Source organism: Stegodyphus dumicola, chromosome 1, assembly GCF_044657685.1.
Source record: "Stegodyphus dumicola isolate Sdum_Otavi_A_Nest chromosome 1, ASM4465768v1".
NCBI lineage: Eukaryota > Metazoa > Arthropoda > Arachnida > Araneae > Eresidae > Stegodyphus > Stegodyphus dumicola.
The window spans coordinates 84,269,792-84,290,388 of record NC_140768.1 but is presented as its reverse complement, the minus strand read 5'-3'; the positions used below and the strand labels follow the sequence as shown (position 1 = coordinate 84,290,388).

General features: G+C 32.1%; 1 protein-coding gene across 1 annotated transcript in view; it reads left to right on the top strand.

The window, feature by feature from the left end:
- The window catches only part of LOC118183124 (uncharacterized), a 356,054-nt gene that overhangs the window by 280,253 nt on the left and 55,204 nt on the right, over positions 1 to 20,597 (top strand). The window contains exons 20-24 of the mRNA XM_085817140.1: positions 34 to 143; positions 2,225 to 2,327; positions 5,574 to 5,724; positions 18,362 to 18,428; positions 18,707 to 18,776. Coding sequence (XP_085673266.1) covers positions 34 to 143; positions 2,225 to 2,327; positions 5,574 to 5,724; positions 18,362 to 18,428; positions 18,707 to 18,776 — 501 coding nt within the window. The remainder of the gene's footprint in view (positions 1 to 33; positions 144 to 2,224; positions 2,328 to 5,573; positions 5,725 to 18,361; positions 18,429 to 18,706; positions 18,777 to 20,597) is intronic.

Below are 20,597 nucleotides of genomic sequence, written 5' to 3'. Positions count from 1 at the left end.
AGCATATTGAAATATCGATTAATTTATTTTTAGGATGGAATACCGTCTGGGTATACAGAAACTGAAAATTTTCTATTAGTCTCATGTGCGGTATCTGGAGCTATCGTTTTATGCACAATATTCAGACTCATTTATAACCTCAGGTAATATCAGGCTTTACTATTTCTTCTAAAAGTAAATAAAGATGTCCATTTTTTTTTTCAGATTATTAATTTCAGCAGAGGTTAAATCCTTTAAATCACCATTAGATTACGAGATCCATATTGCCGTAGTAACATTGAATTATCCAAAGGGTTTACTACAATTTTGGATTTTAAAAGTCTTTTTAAAACTTCAGATTCACAAGTAAATTATTACAAACTGTTAGGTATATCATTTTCACAATAGGCTCATGAATTATTCTTACACTTACAACTGCATTTAAATATGATAATGGGCGTAAGTTGATATTTCTCATGCTGAATCTCAGTAAAGGTCATCACTGATTTCGTGTTTCAGTCGTATAAACTAACAATTATCTTGTAAAGTTCATTTTAATATTCTATCCTGTTATTTAAATTACTTTTCTACCCTGACAGAATGTAAATTTCCAGCTCGCGCGATATTCAAATTAGGTAGAATAAAGGAAGTTTTTGGAGGATGAAATCAGATCGTATTCTGCTTGCTTGATGGTCACGTTGCTAACTTTGATTCTCTATCGATTAGAATTCTGCGGCGCTAAGTTATTATCCCCATTAGGCTTCAATTACAGCCAACTTGCGCGTTAGTTAAACTGTGAAGCCATTAGGCTATAGTTAAACTTCATTAATTTTAAGCTCACTCATTATCTTTGATTTAAGCCAAAAGTGTTGGTTTTGTAAGCAGCCGTTGGTGCCGCCTGTTAAAATTTCTTTGTATTAACAAAAATGTCCATTACACCCTTTTCCTGTCTCTGTGGTATTTATAAGTATCAGTGAAAAGTCACTAGCTGTCCTTTAGAGGTCTAGTCTAATTGTATGTTCTCTAAGAAGAGCAGATCCTGTAATCTTATTTATTATGTGTTCCAAAATGAGGCCTTTCATTTATACGCTTCAAACGCTGCCAGGTATCTGAAGGATCACTGAATGAATGCCATGTATAGTTGACAGAAAACTCATTTTCTAACAGACTTGATGATAGAAAAATCGCTATAGCAATATTTAGTTTCAACGAGCATTTAAAAAGAAATAGATCATGGTGGTTTATTTATTTAGGAAAAAATTACAAGAGAAACAGACTTACAGATTTTTATTTCTGTGAAAGAGATTTTGTAATCAGTTAAAAGTACTTGAGAAATGTTGCTTAAAAGTTATTTGTGTAATGGGGTTGTTGAGAAATCTAAGCCAACGGTTTGGAGGTTGCATTTCAGTAACAGTCTTCAAATATGTCAATTACCCTCAAACAAAACTGGATCGTGAATTAGGTTAACTATTATCATGCTCAAAAAGCTGTTCCACATTCATGAGATCAACGGTAAAGAAATTTCAACAAAACAGCTACTTATATTTGAAACAGCTACTTATATTTCCCCCACCTCCTCTAGTTCTGGTTCTAGGATCAAGACTATCGACCATTACATTGTAAAGACTTCAGACTTTCGAAGCAGGACATTGTAAAGACTTCAGACTTTCGAAGCAGACTTTCTTCATACTTTCGAAGCAGGAGAGAAGAAAATTCAGTAATGCCTTCTCCGGCACTCGAACCACGGATCTCTCGAATACACGCCGAGCGTGATAACCATTACACAATGAAGACATGCTAAGAAGGCGGGAGAAATACCTTATGAAAACCGGATTTGCCGAGTAGCTTTTAATGGCTACCTGAAATTTGAGTTATTTTGAATAAATGAAACCTGACAATCTTTTAAAAATATAAAGCAAGTCTGTGACGTCTTGAATGGAAGTTTGCACAGAAGAAGATTATGTCACTAACCATGCTAATAATACTTAGTTTAGAAGAGGAACTGAACTTTCATATGTTTTTAATATTCTTTTACATTTTATAACGCAAGAGTTTAGCTGGTTTATATTTTACATATCAGGACTTTGTTGCACACTGATATTGTAAAATATGATAGGAAACAATTGCTTAAATCTTTTTCTTTATAAATGCAGATTTTTTTGCTATTCACTGCTTACATGTTAGTTATTGTTATTGACCATGCTGAATGATATATGTAACAATTCATTAATTCATATATTTTTAGAGACGCAAGTAATAGATTTGCAGCAATCAAATTACAGACATCTGCTTGTATTGTAGTTCTCAATATTCTTTTTATGCTTGGTATACAGCTTTCTGCATATCAAGTAAGTTACATTTTGCGTTAATTGTAATGTCAAATTTAAGATTAGCTCGGAAATCACGAAATATAAATTTGAAATTTCACTTTGTGATTTGATCACAAAGTGAATTTTTAAGGACATTTAAACTTTGTTCTTATTCATATGAAATCAATATACCATACTAGCAGTTTTAAAATATTTTAACACCTATAGAATAATGTAATAGAAAAAATGTTTATTGCTTTCGGTTGTTTAATCTAGATCTGTACAATAATTAATTTCTCCACCTACATTTTAAACTTATGGTATATCATTTTAACTTATTAACTTTATTTGGAGCAAAAATTGTCTTGTTTTCCAAAAGTGTAAAATGAATAAACCTATATCAGATTTAAAAATTATCGAACTTGATTTACATAGGATAGTCTAACCGAAAACCTTTTAGGTAACAAATTAGCACAATGTAAAATTCAACTATATATAATAATAACATAGATAGTTTAAATTACATGATAATTAATTCACATGATCCTTGTACCACGCGTCTTCATATATTTCAGTTTTCTAGACTAAATGTGCAGAAAACTAAGTTGTTAATTTTCTGTAAAATGTAGATAGGATGTTGATTTCTGTAAAATGTAAAAGTATAATGCGAATTAGATGTTAATTAGCAGAAAATAATCTTTAAATTGCTACGAATGTTTTACATAGATAAATTATTTTAATGCAATTATACGTAAAATTACTGTATAATGTAACATGAAAATCTAGAATACGATGCTCTGCCGGAAAAATAAGAATACAGGTGCAAATCTATTTAACAGAGTAAACGGCTATTCCACGAATTTGGCGAGATATCGCCAAGCTGGCAATGGTTTTGGCGGATATTTGTAAGAAGTGTTGATTAAAATTATTTTTTTTTTTTTTTTTTTTTTTTTTTTTTTCAAATTTACATCCGCTGAAAAACAGCTTCTGCAAATACGTTGTCAGTTCTGAGAGCTGATATCCATATTTTGATATTCATAACACTCACAGGATATAATGCCGTATCATCACTCGCGTAAGAAATAAATCAGGAATAGTGACCAAGTAAATGACTAATTTTAAATATTAACTTTATTAATACAATATAATAAGTAAAACAAACAAATAACTAAAGTTACGTATATGAACAAAACATATTACAGTTTTCTCCCCAGTACTGTATATTGCGAACGCAAACTCAAAGTTAGTCCGTTCCTTATTTTATTTTGCGAACTTTTGCCTTTAATTAATTTACATTTGAAATTGTCAGTAATTCAGAAAATGCTGACGAGCAAAGCATTACTCTTCCTTTGTAGTACAAGAAGCTTTAATAAAATAACATGCGTTAAAGAATAATATACTAAATGCTCTAAAATTCAAAATCCTCTTTGAAAACAGAAGTTAGAATTATGCTCGCGCAGAATGTAGTTACTTTACATTTATAAACGCACTGCAGTCATTGTCTATGCTTTGATCGAGAAAATGTGTAGAAGGAAGTTATATATTCTTTATTTCTTTTTCTTTCGTGCCTTAAGGTCCGTCTACACGATAAGACATATCTCTAAACAAATATATCTCGATGTCAGCGGCGGCTAAACGGGAAACATATCTTTGATGCATCGCATGCATGTCTGCGGTGCTTGCACCAATAATCTCGGTCATTGAGTATGAACGGATACAGTGTTGCGGGAAACGTATTTGGCAGCATCATATCAAATTATATATGGAAATCATGCTTCTGTATAGCAGTAACGGATATTCGGTTAACAATTTCCGAAAGATATTTTTCATAAGTATATTTTTTCGCCTTATGTTTCTTTCACCTTAATACAACTGATTTATTATTGTAAGCTGCGGAGCGGTGTAAGTATTTAAGTCATGTGTTAGCCTTAACTAACCCTGTTAGAATCTTTTCTTTAAGAGTTTACTATATTATGTTCTGAGAAATCTGATAAACAAGAGAAACTGAATTTATCTCCCGTTTGCATTGAATTATAGTTCCCATTTTCTACTGTTAATGATTTTAACACTTCTAGATTCGGTCTAGCTAGCTCGATCACCCGTCATATTTTACTAAAGTGTTAAATTTCGTGTGAACCACCAAGTTGTGTTTCGAATCCAGCTGTTTTGTGAGTTTTCCGCTGAAAATAAATGTTTTATTTTTCTCTACTTCTGTAATTCGCAGAAATCTGTTAATATGAAAACTATTGAAATTTTTACAATGTAGCGTACTTCTGTAATGATTTTATAATGTTTTATTATTATGGCTGAAATGTTATTACTTACGTTATAGTAAATTTATCTTAATTATATATAAACATATTTATTGGATTTCTACGTTATTTTTAAAGTGATAAAATTCATTTTTCCGTTTTCGTGTACTTTAACGATACTTTATTACTAATGTAATTATCGGCAATATATGCATATTTTATGCTATAAATATATGTACAGCAATCAATTTAGTTTCTTTTTTATGTAAATATATAGTAATATAAGATGCATTACATTTCGCAATTTCTTTCCTTTCCCGCTTATTTTTATGATTGTTTTTAATTTACAATTTTTATTTTTCTCATTTTGCACTTTTATTGGCATTCTTATTCACTCTTACTTTCTGCATCCTACTAAGGCTCCTTTCCATTATTGCTATTAATATAATTACAGCTTGGTTTTAAAATTAAGTCCTGAAAAATAAAGGAAATGAAACTTTGCAAATCATTATGCTAGTTGTGAGACTGATGGATTTAATCACAGCATTTACTTTAACTGCTCTGACTAGATTAGTAGCTCAGAGCAATTTAGACAGAAAACCGCTCTGTGCAGACGAAATGTCGGCGGCATGTCGGCGAAGAAGACTTTATTGTGTCCTTGAGCAATTTTGTCTCCTCGTATAGATTGGTCTTTAGAATTTTTAATTAATCAGAGATGTTTATTAAATTTTATGAAGCTACTCGCATAAAAATAAATTCAGTTTTATACATTGTTTTGCATTCATAGTAAAAAACCTACGTTATTACAAACGTTTCTTCTAAAAAAATAGTTTCAACCATTGGTGTTGTAGGACTAACGGCAAAATTAGGCTCCGACTTACACGTTGTTTGGTAGTGCGCCCTATTACGTCAATTCGGGGTATTACAATACTTTTCTATGACCTAAATTAGTTGATTACTAATGTTAGTACTTCTGCTTATTAAGGAAAATTACATCAATGTAATAGTAATATTTGGAATGTACTTTTTCTAGCAATACCATGCTATTATTTCCTGGATGTTGCAGTTATTCTTTCTTCCCGCAATGGCTTTGCAACTATCAGTCGTTATCTTGGTCTTCATCGAGTGCAGAAGCTTTCTTCCTGGCATAAATTTGGTTTATTTGTCTGCACTTATAGGATGGGGTAAGTCTCGTAAAGATAAATACTTAGAGTTATATGAAGTATTCAGCAACGTTTGCTGCTTTTGAATATATGCAATAAAATTACAACAATCCTAACTTCTGTGGTAATTTTCTAACTTACCAATAACTAATTTAAGTGCTTTCAGACTTTAGCGTATTTTCTGAAAAACCTTTTTCTCTAAGGGTCTAAGGTGAACAAATCAGGTTACCATAATAAATCAGGTTATATAAAAAATATTAAACAAATAAGCAAATTAAAACACAACTTCAATCTTTTAGAACAACCATTTTTCATTTATTTTAATAATAACAAATGTAAAGAAATAACTGGTAACCATCGTAACACTTTGCGACTGCGCAGATAGTCTCGCAGACGATGTGCTAGCGTCGCAGAACAAATAGTACAAAAATTTTAAACACACCCCACCTGTACTCTTCACAGAGTACATTAAATTTTAACAAGATATCAAATACAACACAAATTAATAAATATAACACAAATAAAATTATCGTAATACAAATAGTACTACATGACCATACAAAGTACTTTTACATACAAAGTACATTTAGTATGATTAAGACAATACTAAAGGAGAAATGTCAGGTTATTTCAAGTGGATAAATGAACTGGATTTGTCTTTTATATTGTCCCTTGTCAGTTCGAATAACACACGAACGTACGTGCTCATCACGACCAGCAAAAGACCTGTTGAACAATACCAAGTGGCTAGAGAAATTTTGATTTAGCGGCCCCTTCAAGCAAATCTACATCCCCTCTTTTAACTTTCCTGGTGATGGATTTACAAAATTACGTGCATTATTCAATTGAATGAAATAATTATCTTTCCATTCCATCCATAGTTGACGTAAAAGCTTAGTCTGATATCATTTTCGACGAATCAAAGTTTCAGAAGGTTGACTGCCGAAAATTTCAACAAAATATATAGGATTAAGATTTAATTAAGAACTTAGTGAAATTTGACTGTTCGGGTAATATAACTGGATGGATTTCATCAATGACAAAATCGCTTTGCTCAAGCCTACTTCTTACGCGCAAAATATCGTCTTCATCTAAAAATGCGGGTAGCTTATAAAGAGACGATTGCTTAGGAATTTGGGTACCACATTTAAGGCATTCTAATTCAGGAAGAGTACACGAGTCCTTGTCCATACTTCAGCCAGTCCTGTTCTGCCTTCAAGATTTCAACTGCAGTGTACGGTCCTATTTTTACATGTTCTGTTCTAAGAACTTTTAATTAATACCGTAATTTTCAGTACCTTAGTTAGGTTACTATAGTTATTCAAATCTAAAATAAATTGAGAATTCTCGACTGCACATTTATTTTGTGTTATAGTTTAAAATTCCTTTCTCAATTCTAAATCCTCAGTGAGATTCTCAATTTTAATCTTATCAGGCCAAAACTCATAAGCTTGACTCATCCAAAGTGGTCCATGCCACGACAAAGCATCTCCAGCTAAGTTCGAAGCTGGAGATGCTTTGTCGAGGCTGGAGATGCTATAGAAAGGATATCCGCGGGATTTTCCTTTCTAGGCAATGATACCATTTCTTAGGATCTGTCAAATTTTGAATTTCTTCTAATCTATTCTTCACAAAGGGTTTGTATTTACAGGTCTTACCCTTTACCCAAAACAGACATATTTTCGAATCAGTCCAGAAATAGCAACTTACATCAAATTTCAAACATTTACTTACTTGTTTAGCAAGCCTGGAAGATAACAAACATGCTAACAGTTCCAAACCTGGGAGTGTGATAGATTTGAGAGAGACGACACTATTCTTGGAACATATAAAACTAGTAATAACTCTATTGTCTCGAGTGAGTGCTCTCAAATATAGCACTGCCCCATATGCCACCATAGATGCATCTGAAAAAGAATGAATATCAAATGAAACAAAATCACATAAACTGAATTCAGAAAGATAATATCTAGGAACGTTATTCAAATGTTCAACTTCGCTGCACCACAACTTCCACTTGTAGTCCACTAAAGAGGGGAGTTCATCATCCTAGTCCTCGCCAGCTGTTCATAGCTCTTGAAGCAATAGCTTAAGTCGAACTATGAAAGGTCCGATGAATCCAATTGGATCAAAGATAAGACCCAATATTTGCAAGACGAAGCGCTTTGTACTGGATCTGTTGGAAATAATATTCATCAAAATTTTTATGTCGAAAAAAATCAAGTCCTTGTCTGTATTCCAGTCCATTCCTAGAACGTTCAACAGCGTACTATATCCAGTGATGATTTTTTTGGTATGAATAGTTTTATACCATCTCTCTTCCATAGATTGCGAAGTTCGACAGAATTAGTCTGACATTTCTTAAGCACCATTCCAGCATTCTTCAGAATTTCAATGCATTAGAGAATGGTTTTCAGAGCTATCTGTACTTCGTCAGCTCCAGCAACAAAATCGTCAACCCAGAAGAAATGTAGTAGCAATTCAGGTTTCTGGATACAAATTTGATAAATTTCAAAATGAAATTTCAATGTAGCTGCCAGTAGGTAAGGACTTGATGTAAGTCCAAGCAAAACACGAGTAAAATTCAGTACAATAAATTCTCTTAAATTTAGATCATTAATCCAGAAAAATTTAGTATACCGACGATCATCTGGGTCGATTTGAATTTGCAGGAAGGCTTGCTGTATGTCAGATGTATAAGCTATAGAATTTTGTCTAAATTTTAATAGCAAGTTCGCACCAATGTGGAGACAATCATTTAGTGAAAGTTCTCTTTCTCCATGAGCTGCACGATCAAATACAATTCGCAAGCGGCTGCTGACTTTGTCTTCTCGAATAACAGCGTGGTGGGTTAAGTAAAATGATAATTCATCTCATAACAAATCAGAAGATATTTCAACTATTCCTTCTTTAAGATAACTATCAACCTCTCGATATTGCTTATCCAACGACATATCTCTCTTGAACCTCTGAACTAAACTATTAAAACGTTTCAATGCGACTTCCCTATTATTTCCCAATTTCTCCCGCATACCTGCTATCCACGGAAACTTCACACAGTACCTGTCATTTATAAACTGAATCGATTCGTTAAACTCCTTCAGAATTTCCCTTTCTTCGACACCCGAAATACATGTTTCGTCACTTCTAATGCCCCAACTCTCCAATTACCAAAAGCGCCTTAGCTTAGCGGAGACCTTTCATTGAGAACGAAATTAATCGATGTGGAATTACTTAAATCATCATATTTTCCTTGGAGTGACCATCCAAAGGCAGTTTCTATAGTTCCTAATGACTTGCTCAATCGCTTAAATTTCTTTATCAAATTCCAGTAATACTAATATGCTCCTATCAACAATGAAATTTGCTAGATAAATCTTTAAAATCAAACGTTAAGGGAAATCATCTGGACTTCATTTCTGCAAAGTACCTCGACCTGGAACATTTATTGCAGCTTTCGATATTTCATCAATTTCTAATGCTTCAATAAGCTCTTCACTTCCATTCAAAATATTTTTCAACTTCAATTCCACGCTTCCACAAATCTGCCCTTTCGGAGTCTTTGCGCCAAAGCTATAAATATTCAATTTTTCTGAGCCAACAACCTTTAATCCCAATCTTTCGGAAACTTCTTTCTTTAAAAATGTGCGCTCAGATCCATTATCAAATAAACAAAAAATAAAATCTGACGACTCTTTTCCAACAATTTCTACCTTTACACATTGCAAGTAAATTCCTCTTCTGTCATTCAGTATATAATTCGACGAAGTAGCAACCGTTTCATTAGATTTTATTTCCGAACCATATTCAATCCTTTGTTTTTTTAGAATTTTCTAATTCAAAGCATATTGCGCGGGCGTGTTTATTTATTGTAAAAGGAGCAGTTTGCCCTTTTTCAGGCCTTTACACAGCAATTGATATTACAACACAATAAAAATCTTTTTTTTTTCTCGTAAAATCTTCTCTCTCTTTTTTTGACAGTTCAAATTTTCACACAAATGGCTCATGTGCTGCTGACTACAAAATATAAAAGTATCTGAACTAGCACTGTTCAGCAATTCATTATCAGAGTAACGAAATTTATTGCGATTTGGGGGCTCCGAAATTTCTATGGTTGGATTGTTTATACTGGCTACGTGTTTCGTGAAAAGACGGAGAGTGTATATGAAATGTTCTGTCTCTTGCAGTGCTGGAACTATGTAAAAAATCCATCAACTCCTCCAAATTATGATTAGTGCTCGAGATTTGATTCTTGCTGAATTCCAAAACAAGGTCGCTGGAAAAAAGTTTCAAAATACAGCGCAAAGCATTACGCTATAATTTTCTGATTTTATATCTAAACTCTCAAGAGAACGAATTTGGGTTTGGCACTTAAAATACAAGTTTCTCAGATCTTGTAAATTAGAAATGTTCTTTATATATCATTAATATATAAAGGTGTCATATTCAACAGCTTAGACATATGAGCATTGATTAACACATCTCTCTGGCCAAAGGTATCTTGGATTAATTTAAGAGCTGACTTATAGTTGTCTGAGGTAATAGTGAAACCTTTAATAAAAGAAAGAGCTTCGCCACCAAGGCAACTAAACAAATAAGAAAATTTTTCGACATCTGAAAGGGAAGGATTTTTGTCAATAGAATTTTCGAATTGATTCCAGAAATTTAAATACTCAGATGGGTCTTCGTAATACGTATGAACTTTCAGTTTAGGTAACTTCGCGTTTATATTTGGTCTACGTTGGTTTGTTATGGGTTCCACACATGCGGGTTCTTGTACAGATGAGGATTGCAACGATTTTATTTTATTTTTTAGTTTTACCGAGTTAAATATAATTACTTCATTACATTCATCAATACTTGCTATACATCAATACTATTTTCGATTGTATTTCTGCATCATCTAAAAGATCTTCGATTTTATTCGATTTATTATTCGTATCAATCGATTTGAGCTGTTCGTCTTTGATTTCTAACTGAACTAAAAGGCTTTCTAATTCATCTACTGCTATATGTGGTTCAGACATATTACTTTCTATTTTTGATATTAATTTCGTTACTTGTCTTCTATGGCAGGTGACCACCATCGGCCGAGAGGTAAAATCGCTGAAAACTGGTAGTTCGGTCTGAGGTTCGAATTCCGCGAACAGGCTAGCTGCATGGGCGTTTTCGTGGTTTTCCCCATGTGTAACGTGTATACGAGCCAGTTTTCCTTAGAAAGTCCTCCACGAAGGCATCCCTCCCCTTAGGCAGATAGACCTCGAGGCTTTGCCATGATTTCACAAACCAAACCATCTATAGTAGGTACGTTGCTTCTTAAGTCTATCTAACTTAGCCATTATAATAACAATACTACAATAAAACAATTCTATACTGCCGGACGAAACTGTAAACAAATTACTACTACACAATGCAGCTTCACTTAAATTCTTCGAAACTCAAACAAACTATTATCAACAAATTCTCTAACTAAAACTGTTACTTACCCCACCTTCGAAGTCTTCCAACGATTTACGAAATAAGATATCAATTTTACACCAGGTGGTTCATACAATTTCTCAGAATGATGCACCAATGTATAAAAAATGTAGTCCAAATAAGCAAATTAAAGCAAAACTTCAATCTTTTAGAACAACCATTTTTCATTAATTTTAACAATAACAACGGTAAAGGAAAAAAATTGGTAACACTTTGCGACAGCGCAGATAGTCTCGCAGACGATTCTCATAGACGATGTGCTAGCGTCGCAGAACAAATACAAAAATTTTAAACACTTTACATGCGCTAAACATGCTTTTCATATACAACGGAGCTGTCTGCATCATTTATTTATGAATGACGTGCATTACCTAGAGCTTTGGAACCACTTAGCTTTCAAGAAACTTTGAAATGACATCAAAAGTTCTAAATCTAATAACATGAATTTCCCTTCAAAAACGTTTATATTAGAGTTAGTTCTTGAAATTATTTTCTCTTGTTGCCCTCCAGGCTTTGCATTTAGGAATTACCATCCCGTTATTTGACAAAATTAAGTCTGTCTGTTCTCGCAAAATAAGCAGTATATTAAATTTATTAATGTTTAATTTTATCATATTTAATATTCCATCTCGTGTAATTTAATATACTTGAATTTAATTAATACTTGAATTTTAAAAGTATTTCCTTACGCGCTATTTAAAAGGCTTGTAATTAAATTTCTGCTAATTTGTACAAAATTTCAGTAAATTTCGGGAAAATTACTCTAGTTGCAAAGACATTATAAGTTTTATAATTTTTTAAAGGGACGGCAGGAATTATACCACTTTAGTGATTTATCATCACTTTTCTATTTAAGCATGTATAGTTAATTTCTGTATTTTAATCGTTTAATCACTAAATTTTTGAATTCACTTCGTTCAACACCTTGTATGTTGTCACAGTAGGTTTGGCTACTTTATTGCATTTAAAGCCGTTTCACACATCTAAGAGTCCTGAATCATTATTCTTCCATTCTACGTCACTGACTTTAGAGATAATAATATTATTATTATAGTCATAATTTTTAATCTGGTGATTTAAGAATTTTATAATTAATTTCTGAATAGATCAAACAATATTAGTGTGGTATCGTAAAAATGACAATAACCAATTAAAGTTATAGTACTTGAGGAAAAATTGCAAGATCAATTAACTTTCCCATTTTATGCTTTAGAAGAAGTAAATCTGTGAATATCTTTTGTCAAAATTAAAAAACGTAATAAATGTTAAAGTAGAATTGCTGAACGTACTTAGTGCAAACAAGTGGCAAAATTCCTGAGAAAGTTTTAAAATAAATTCCAGTTGCCTAATTTTCCATTTTTTCATTCTTTGTTCCCTCCCTTGCTATTTAAAATGTATATTTCGTCTTTTATATGTCTGTTTTTTTTTTCTTTTTTAGCCATTTTAGCTTTTTTAGTCAATTCATTTTAAAAAATCCGATGTGGACACCACATGACTTCATTGTACGGCCTATTAAACTATACTTATTTTGTTGCATTTAATTTAAACTTATTTCCTCGAATTGCACTATAGGTATATTTCTCATTCAATTAATTCAGTTCTCAGTTCGGAGCAAGGCAAAAATATAAAGATCAAAACATTTTCATTAAAATTTGTAAACTACAGAAAAGCATAAAACAGCAAATATAGCTAAAATAATTTTAAAAAAACAATTTTTGCAATTAAAATTATAGTTTCTACGTGAAATCAACCAGTTCGGCCAGCGGACAAGAACGCAGATTTTTCGATGCACAAAACTGAAATTTTGCTTTTAATCCCATTCTGCAAAAAGACACTGAAGGCGCAGAAAGACTTAATTCAATTTTCTATTAAGAGTTTTCAAATGTTAACAAATGGTAGTTTCATTAGGTTTGGTGGGACTTAAAAAAAACTTCTAAATTGTTGATAATTCTACAACCATTGCATGAAGATTAACTAAAGGCATGAAAACGTTCACCGGAACATAAGAACAACATAATTCAATCACTTTTAAAGCAAAAAATGCACAATTTACCAACATATAAGAATAAAACACTGAGCCCACATATATATATATATGTAAAAGATTAAATTAGCAGTGTAAATTAATTTGCCTTCTTTATTCTAAAAATAATAACCCCTCTCTGCACTGCGTCATTTTGAAAAAAATCTGTGTCATATGACGCTTACGTAATTCTGGTGATGTTAATTGCACTAAAGCAACAAATAATAATTTTACAGCAATATTAACTGTTCACGCAGAATGCTTTGAGAACCCAAACTAACTCAGTTTGACTTCACATTTCATCCTGAACATTACGCACTTGCTTTCCACGCTTTGGCCTGGCCGCACTGCAGTCTGTCTGCTCTTACCTTCTTATTGCAAATTTATCTAAAATGTAAAATTTCTTGGAATAGTTACAACTAATGTGCCAACCTGATTGTCGCCGCAACATGTTTGCTAAAATAAAAAGATTTAAATCTGCATTCGCCTCCAATTTCTTAGTCATTATGAATCAACACTTCTACGCCATCCAAATTCCTACTCCTGAATTTTATTAGACACATATCTATATATATATATATGTATATATATATATATTTGAATAAAACAAAGTAATTATTAAGTATAATTTTGTGATTATGTAACTTGAGATCCCCAATAGATGGCAATAGTGTTTATTTGTAATAAGAAAATGTGATGTCATAATTCTGTATATGAAGTAGTTCGTCTTTGGGGTTCGTCAATAAACGCTGCGTAGAATAACATTCTCTGTTTATTACTTTAAATTCAATTCAGTCTGATTTATAGAGACATACATATATTTTGTTTACACATTTCAAATTATTGCCATCAAATATTAGAACCCTGTATTATATTTAAAGAAATTAAGTAAAGAAGAATTTGCATAAATGTATGTATGTTTCTCGCATTGTGATAAAACAACGGTACCTAGAGCCCTCAAATTTTGAATAACGTACGTCTCCACCCGAATATGCGCATTTGAAAGCCCAAATTTGGAATTTGTTTTATTATTTATTTCATATTTTGTACAGCACATGAATTTTTGATTAAGAAACTTAACGATTTCAAAGCAAGCAATGTGTATCGGAAATTCTAGGGCTATGCTCATTTTAAATTATTTTGTGATAATTCTGTTGAATTGAAATTTATGGTGTAAGTGCGAAGAACGTAATATTTAATAAATTAAAGTTAACACACAAAACGTTAAGTAATCGCTCCTTTGGGCTTAATATAAAACCTGAAACCTTTTTTTACAGTTCTATTCTCTTGAAAATGTAAAATCATGATATTCACAACGATCTGACCAAGAATGATACTCTGTAAAAATTAATAATTTGTAACCAGACTTATTGTATATGTAAAAAAATCAATGCGTCAAATAATATTGTATGTAAGCTACTATTGCACATTCATTAACGTCAATGGATTGCATACAAAAGGATGCATTGAAAAGATAAAACCTGCAGCCGAATTAACTATACATGTGAAGGAAAGTAGACTGGAAAATGTCTAAATATCAAATAATACTGTATAGCAAACAATGTAGAATAAGTCGCAGACAAGTGACACGGTTGCTTATTTGGGAAAAAGGGCAGTGCAAGCACAAATAAAAGCAAAGAATTCAATAGTGATGCGTTGTTAAGAATAAAAATTTTAATTGAAAGAAATCTACTTCGAAATTTGAATTAAAAACAAAGTCACTTTCCACAGCCGAAGCGAAGCCACCGAGCGAATGTAGAAGTCTCGTACCCAGCAAATGACCATCACTTATTTCATTGAAACTCACAAATTTTAACTAATAAGTGGGCTTATTTTTACAGTTGTTATGGTTAGTGCGTTGAGGCGCTACCTGAGTGATTCATGATGAAGTTTGTGGTTATTCCACTCAATTCTACCTACCTACCTACCTACCTCCACCATGTAAACATTAATGAAAACAATATGTAAATACTGATTTGACGAATCATGTAAATATTCATTTTATGAAACCTTAATCTGTTTGCGTAAGAGATGTAGATGACGCAGCTTTTGATGATATTGCATCAGACAGTTCGAGAAAACCCCGCTCCTAAATTTCTTTGATGAAGGGTAGTAGAATATTACTAATTACTGTTAGTTGTTGTTGCATTATTCGTTTTAAATTTTAACATTTTTAGGTAACGTATGTAATCTTGTAATGCATTCATATAACAACACGTATTTAAAAACGACAGATAAAATTCGATAAGCGATAAATGATAACCAGTCAGCTTGCGAAAACATCAATCTCAATTTCAGTGTTATTTCCTGAAATAGTTACGTCAAAAAAATGCTATTTAAAGCATTTAAACCTTTAGAGTACTTAATACAGGAAGGGGGGAATGTTCTAAAGTAGATAAGTCGCAAGCTTTCTTTCATACTTAGTTCTTACGCTTCGTTTTTCACACACATTATACAAATAAAATATCAGGTGCAAATAATAAAAATTAAAATCGAGGAATGTCAGGTAGGCCGATGCAAACTTATCGACATCGCGTCTAAAAAATGCAATAAATTCCTTTTGAAAATTAGTATTGATAGTATTGAATGAATCACTTTGAAAATTCAGTTAGAGAAATCGTATGCGCTCTCGTTTTGGCAATTTACTGAATGATGTAATGCGTTATTTTATTCTGAAATATTTCTATACCGTTCTGAGACAAATTGATTAAAAACGTCTCAAGCACAAGGAAATAAAGCAAGAATCATAAAGATGCTCATTCACTTCCTTTGTATTATATACTGAAACATCATATAAAACAATTGAGCATAAATCGAGAATTCATAGATGATTATTCTGAAGTTCGAACTTTGAAGGCATTGACATCAGAAAAATAGTTTGTATCCAGAAGGAAGTATTGAAGGATAGAAGATTAAAATAAAGGAGTTAGCTGCAGAATTGGTTTTATCTAAGCTATTATTTTGTGCGTTCTGCATGAACACAAATTCTGTAAGATGGATGCATCGACTTCTTTCAATAATTTACAAAATACAACCTATCAATGCAATTAAAAACGAGAATGTGGTTTTTCAAGATCTTGGCCATGCTGATAAAGCCCAGATTCAGCTTCAAGTAATTAGTATTTTTTCTCGCGTTCTTATCTCTGTGGAAGCAGATTTAATAGTGATGGTAGCGTGAAAAGACGAGTTATGAAACATTCCCTCGAAACCAAATTTCATTAGACTACGTTTACAGGGGATAGAGTTGCTCATTAAACGAAGTGCAAAGTGTGTCCACGCACAAGGAGATCATAATGGAACATAAACAGCGAAAATTTTCCCTATTCCTTTTAGAAGACTATCAGGTAGGAAAGGGTATCATCTACACACATTTTATCGATGCAAAACATAAGTGTATTATTACGAATTTGCTGATCGTTTTTCGGCTTTTGTTAATTGCACGTAATAATATTTTCCTTTAAAAGCAATATGTAAATCGGACAGATATTTAAAATAATAGTAAATGCTGATTATCAGAAGAATGTTGTATGTCTGTTTGTACATTAATGGTTTTAAGATTTACATATAACTTGCGTAAAAATAATAACCACACCTAATCGTCCCTTAAGCATAATTGTTAGTTGTTACTAACAATTATGCTTAAGCAGCGAGGAGTTTAAGCTCAGAGTGGGGAGCGGGGAGTGTTTAAGTTTGGGATAAAGCTATTATATTTTCGAGAATATGTAGTATTTCTATAAGTAAATAATGAATCAGGAAAGTTATTTGGTCTGAAAACATAATTCCGAATTAAACTAGGAATATTTAATACTGAAAAGATTCTTCCTAGTAGCTAGTGACACCAAAATTTCAATTTCCCATGAGACTTTGTTATTAATGCTAGTGAAGGCAGTATCAATTTAAGTGTTGAGATGCAACGTCTTTATGCTAAAGCCATATGCTGCGAATGTTAAATTATGAAAGTTAAATGAGAAAGAGATCAAAGGTTGGGATAAAACTTTAAGGGCCAAAAAATGAATTAGCTATGAATAGCTATTTAAAAATATAGAGCCATGAAATTAAAAGCAGACTGAGATACTTCTATATGATAGTTATCTATCTCCTATGGGGAAAGAATCTGGTTTCTATCGTGATTGAGATTAAAGATGACGCGCACAACAATCAAATTCTAATTATCTACTTAAATGCAGTCTGCAAAGTATAAAGTAATTTATTTAGAATTTTAGTCTTGAAATGATATTTTGAATTAATTGCATAATTCCTTGTCCTTTACATATATTCAATTTGTTTAGATAAATAATTAGATTTGTTTATTATGCAATAATAGTAAAATTTCCCTCCTTTATTACTTTAAATGCAGGCGATATTTAATAACCAAATATACCACTGAAAATATTCAGACAGCATGGCTTCGACATAAATATGTGTATTATTTGGGAAACAAACGTATGTTCCTAGCTAAGTTAGAGTTACTTGAAAGCTAGAATACTAAAGAACTGTGTAGCAACTATTCGCTGAGTTCTTGTAAGTAACAAATCCAAAGAAAGGTTAAATTAACCTTTATTCCAACTCAAAATAAATGAACAGATGGCCCCTTCTCGGGCGTACAATAAGCCCTCACTTGTGCTTTAAATCAAAATAGAAAATATAAAACTAATCTAATAATAACTAAAATTAATCAGCCGAAGTTGCACAGAAACAACTAACGGAGTTGGCCCTTATTTGAAGATGACCGGCGTATACAAGCAGGCACGTAGCAGTACGGCCATAGAACAGTAAGCTTAGACAAGCAACAACAACGTGGTCTAAAAAGCAGAACAGGAGCTCCTACTGAAGTGACCCAGACTTAAGCATAAATACTCGTTTCTACCTCATTTGCATAAATCGTAATCACGAAAACTTATTCGGGTACGGAAACGTAGGTAGAAATTTAAAATGTATAGGAAAGGCTTGTTCCAAAATAAAAATAACTGTTAAAAAATTTAAAGTAAAACCCGCAGGTATAATACTTTACTTTATTCGAAAATATACGGATATTTAAAACCATGCTGTCTGGGAATGAGCTACTTAATATATATCAGGTAATTTAATGTTGATATCATTACTAGTGCCTCGATTTGTCTTGTTTATACTCTCATTTAAGTTTTCCCTTGTTTTTAGGCATTCCATTCCTTGTTACGGGAAATACCTTCTTAATAGTATACATGTATGGCGATTACGTGAAGAGGTAAGTACATTAATGTAAAGTTAGAATGATAAATGTATTGACAGGAAGTGTGTTAACCTCAGCTACATTTTAGATTCTGATACAGGATTTCAGTCAGATTTTAATCGTTATTTATTTAATTTATTTTTTCTAAATTAAGTTTATCTTATTCTTAAATCAAGATCCTGGATGCACTTTAACATTCTATCCATTATAATCTTTTAATCGAATAACAACATTAAAAATTATTTTTTTAAATGGGGAATATTTTCCATTTAAAAACATTTATATCTTTACAGATCGTGGTGGCTGCAATTCCAACATACTGACTTTTACATTTTTGTATTCGCTTTGCTGCTTCTACTGATAGTAAGTATAGAAATGAAACTACATATTTTTCTAGAATTAACGCTAAAGTTTCAGACGGAGTTTGATCTTTCGTTTAAACTAGAGCATTTGATTAGAAATTTGCTGTATATAAAGACAACCTAGTTCTATTTTCTCAAGAATGTTAATGAGAAAAATATAGCTTAGAATAAAATTTCTGTTTAGTGAGTCCAGTCTCTAAATATCCACTTTCATATAACATTCTTATAATAATATTAATCATTTTCATAATAAAATGCCTTCTTATATACATAGTCGCGGTCATTTAAGCACATGCATTTGGAGCGCATTTTGTATAACAAAGTATATTGAAAATAATTGCTATCACAATATTTACTATCAGGAGAAATTTTGAAATTTAACAGAGTAATCAGTATTCAAACTGTGAGAAGAGAAAGTAGATCTTCTGATAAGCTTCCTTTACTTTCAAAGGTATAAAATAACAAATATTTTGTGGTTTTAAACCTCAAAAAGGCGCATTAAATATATCTAATTTAGTAGGTATATCACTGTGTTTACTATAAATTTTTATTTCATTTTAACAAAACTTTGTAAGGGCTTTTTTTCTAATATTTGACAGGAGTTCTAGAAAACATAAAATGGTGGTGTTATTTTTATGAGTAGGGCATAGCATTAATCATTCAGTATTCAATAACGCTGCTACGAAGTTACAAATATGTAACTGTATTGTACTGATTATGTGTTGTGTTTCAATTAACATATTAATTTGTCTATTTACGTCTTCTCCTGTTTATGCAAAGTGCTTTGGAATGGCCTACTATACACAATACCATGCACTGTTTAAAGACATGAGGACAGAACAGAAACTACTTCTCCATTCGTACTAGTCGAATAATTAAATGATAATGAAAAAGTGGTGGTCGTGTAGCTAGTTTCAAGCCCACTTTATATAAGGTTTTGGAAGTAACAATAAGGAAGAAAGAGAGTAATATTAGCATAGTGTTTACTTTATATTAGTTAGTAAGTAGTAAGTAGTTTTCTCTTCAGGTTTAGAATCATGTTAGCTTGATTAATCTGCATTAAATACTAGGTTTTTATAACACTGAGAAACAAACTTTCACTTTTTTGTCACATGAATCAAAATATTCGAACTTGATATTATTTCTGTCACTGAATTCAAATACATGACAAGAATTGTTCTGTCACTCAAGAACGTTCTGTAGTCAGTAGTTATAATTTACTTAAATATACACAAACTTATTATAGAAGGAAATACTCTAAAACGGAAGAATACTCAACGTTCTACTGTACTTGATCTGATAACAATTTCTCTTAAGAACCTAGCAGAAGTCAATGACCACACTGGAACAGGAATGGCTGAAGTATCGCATCTCTTTTCAGGAAACTTCCTGATGACAACACTCACAAACCTCACCACCAGCAGCTGAGCGGTAAAAGCTGCTGAACACTGGTAGTTCGTTCCGAGGTTCGAGTCCTGCATGGGCGGTTTCGTGGTTTTTCCCATATGTAACGTTGGCCGGTTTCCGTTAAGAAGAGCTCCACGGGACATCTCTCCCTCTCCATATAGTGCCTATGTCGAAGCACGTAATAAGTAAAAACACTCACAAACCTATCACTCACTGTCACAAGATAGCCAGTGTAGAAATCTAAGTAGGAAAACACAGAAATGAAAACTTACAAATGTATAGTAGAAAGTGCTTCATAATATGACTTTAAGCACTCATCACTGCATTTTATTATTTCTCTGCCTTGCTTTTCTTGGGAAGTATTTTACAAACATTATTAAAAACATAGTATGCAGTATTATCAACTGCATTTGAT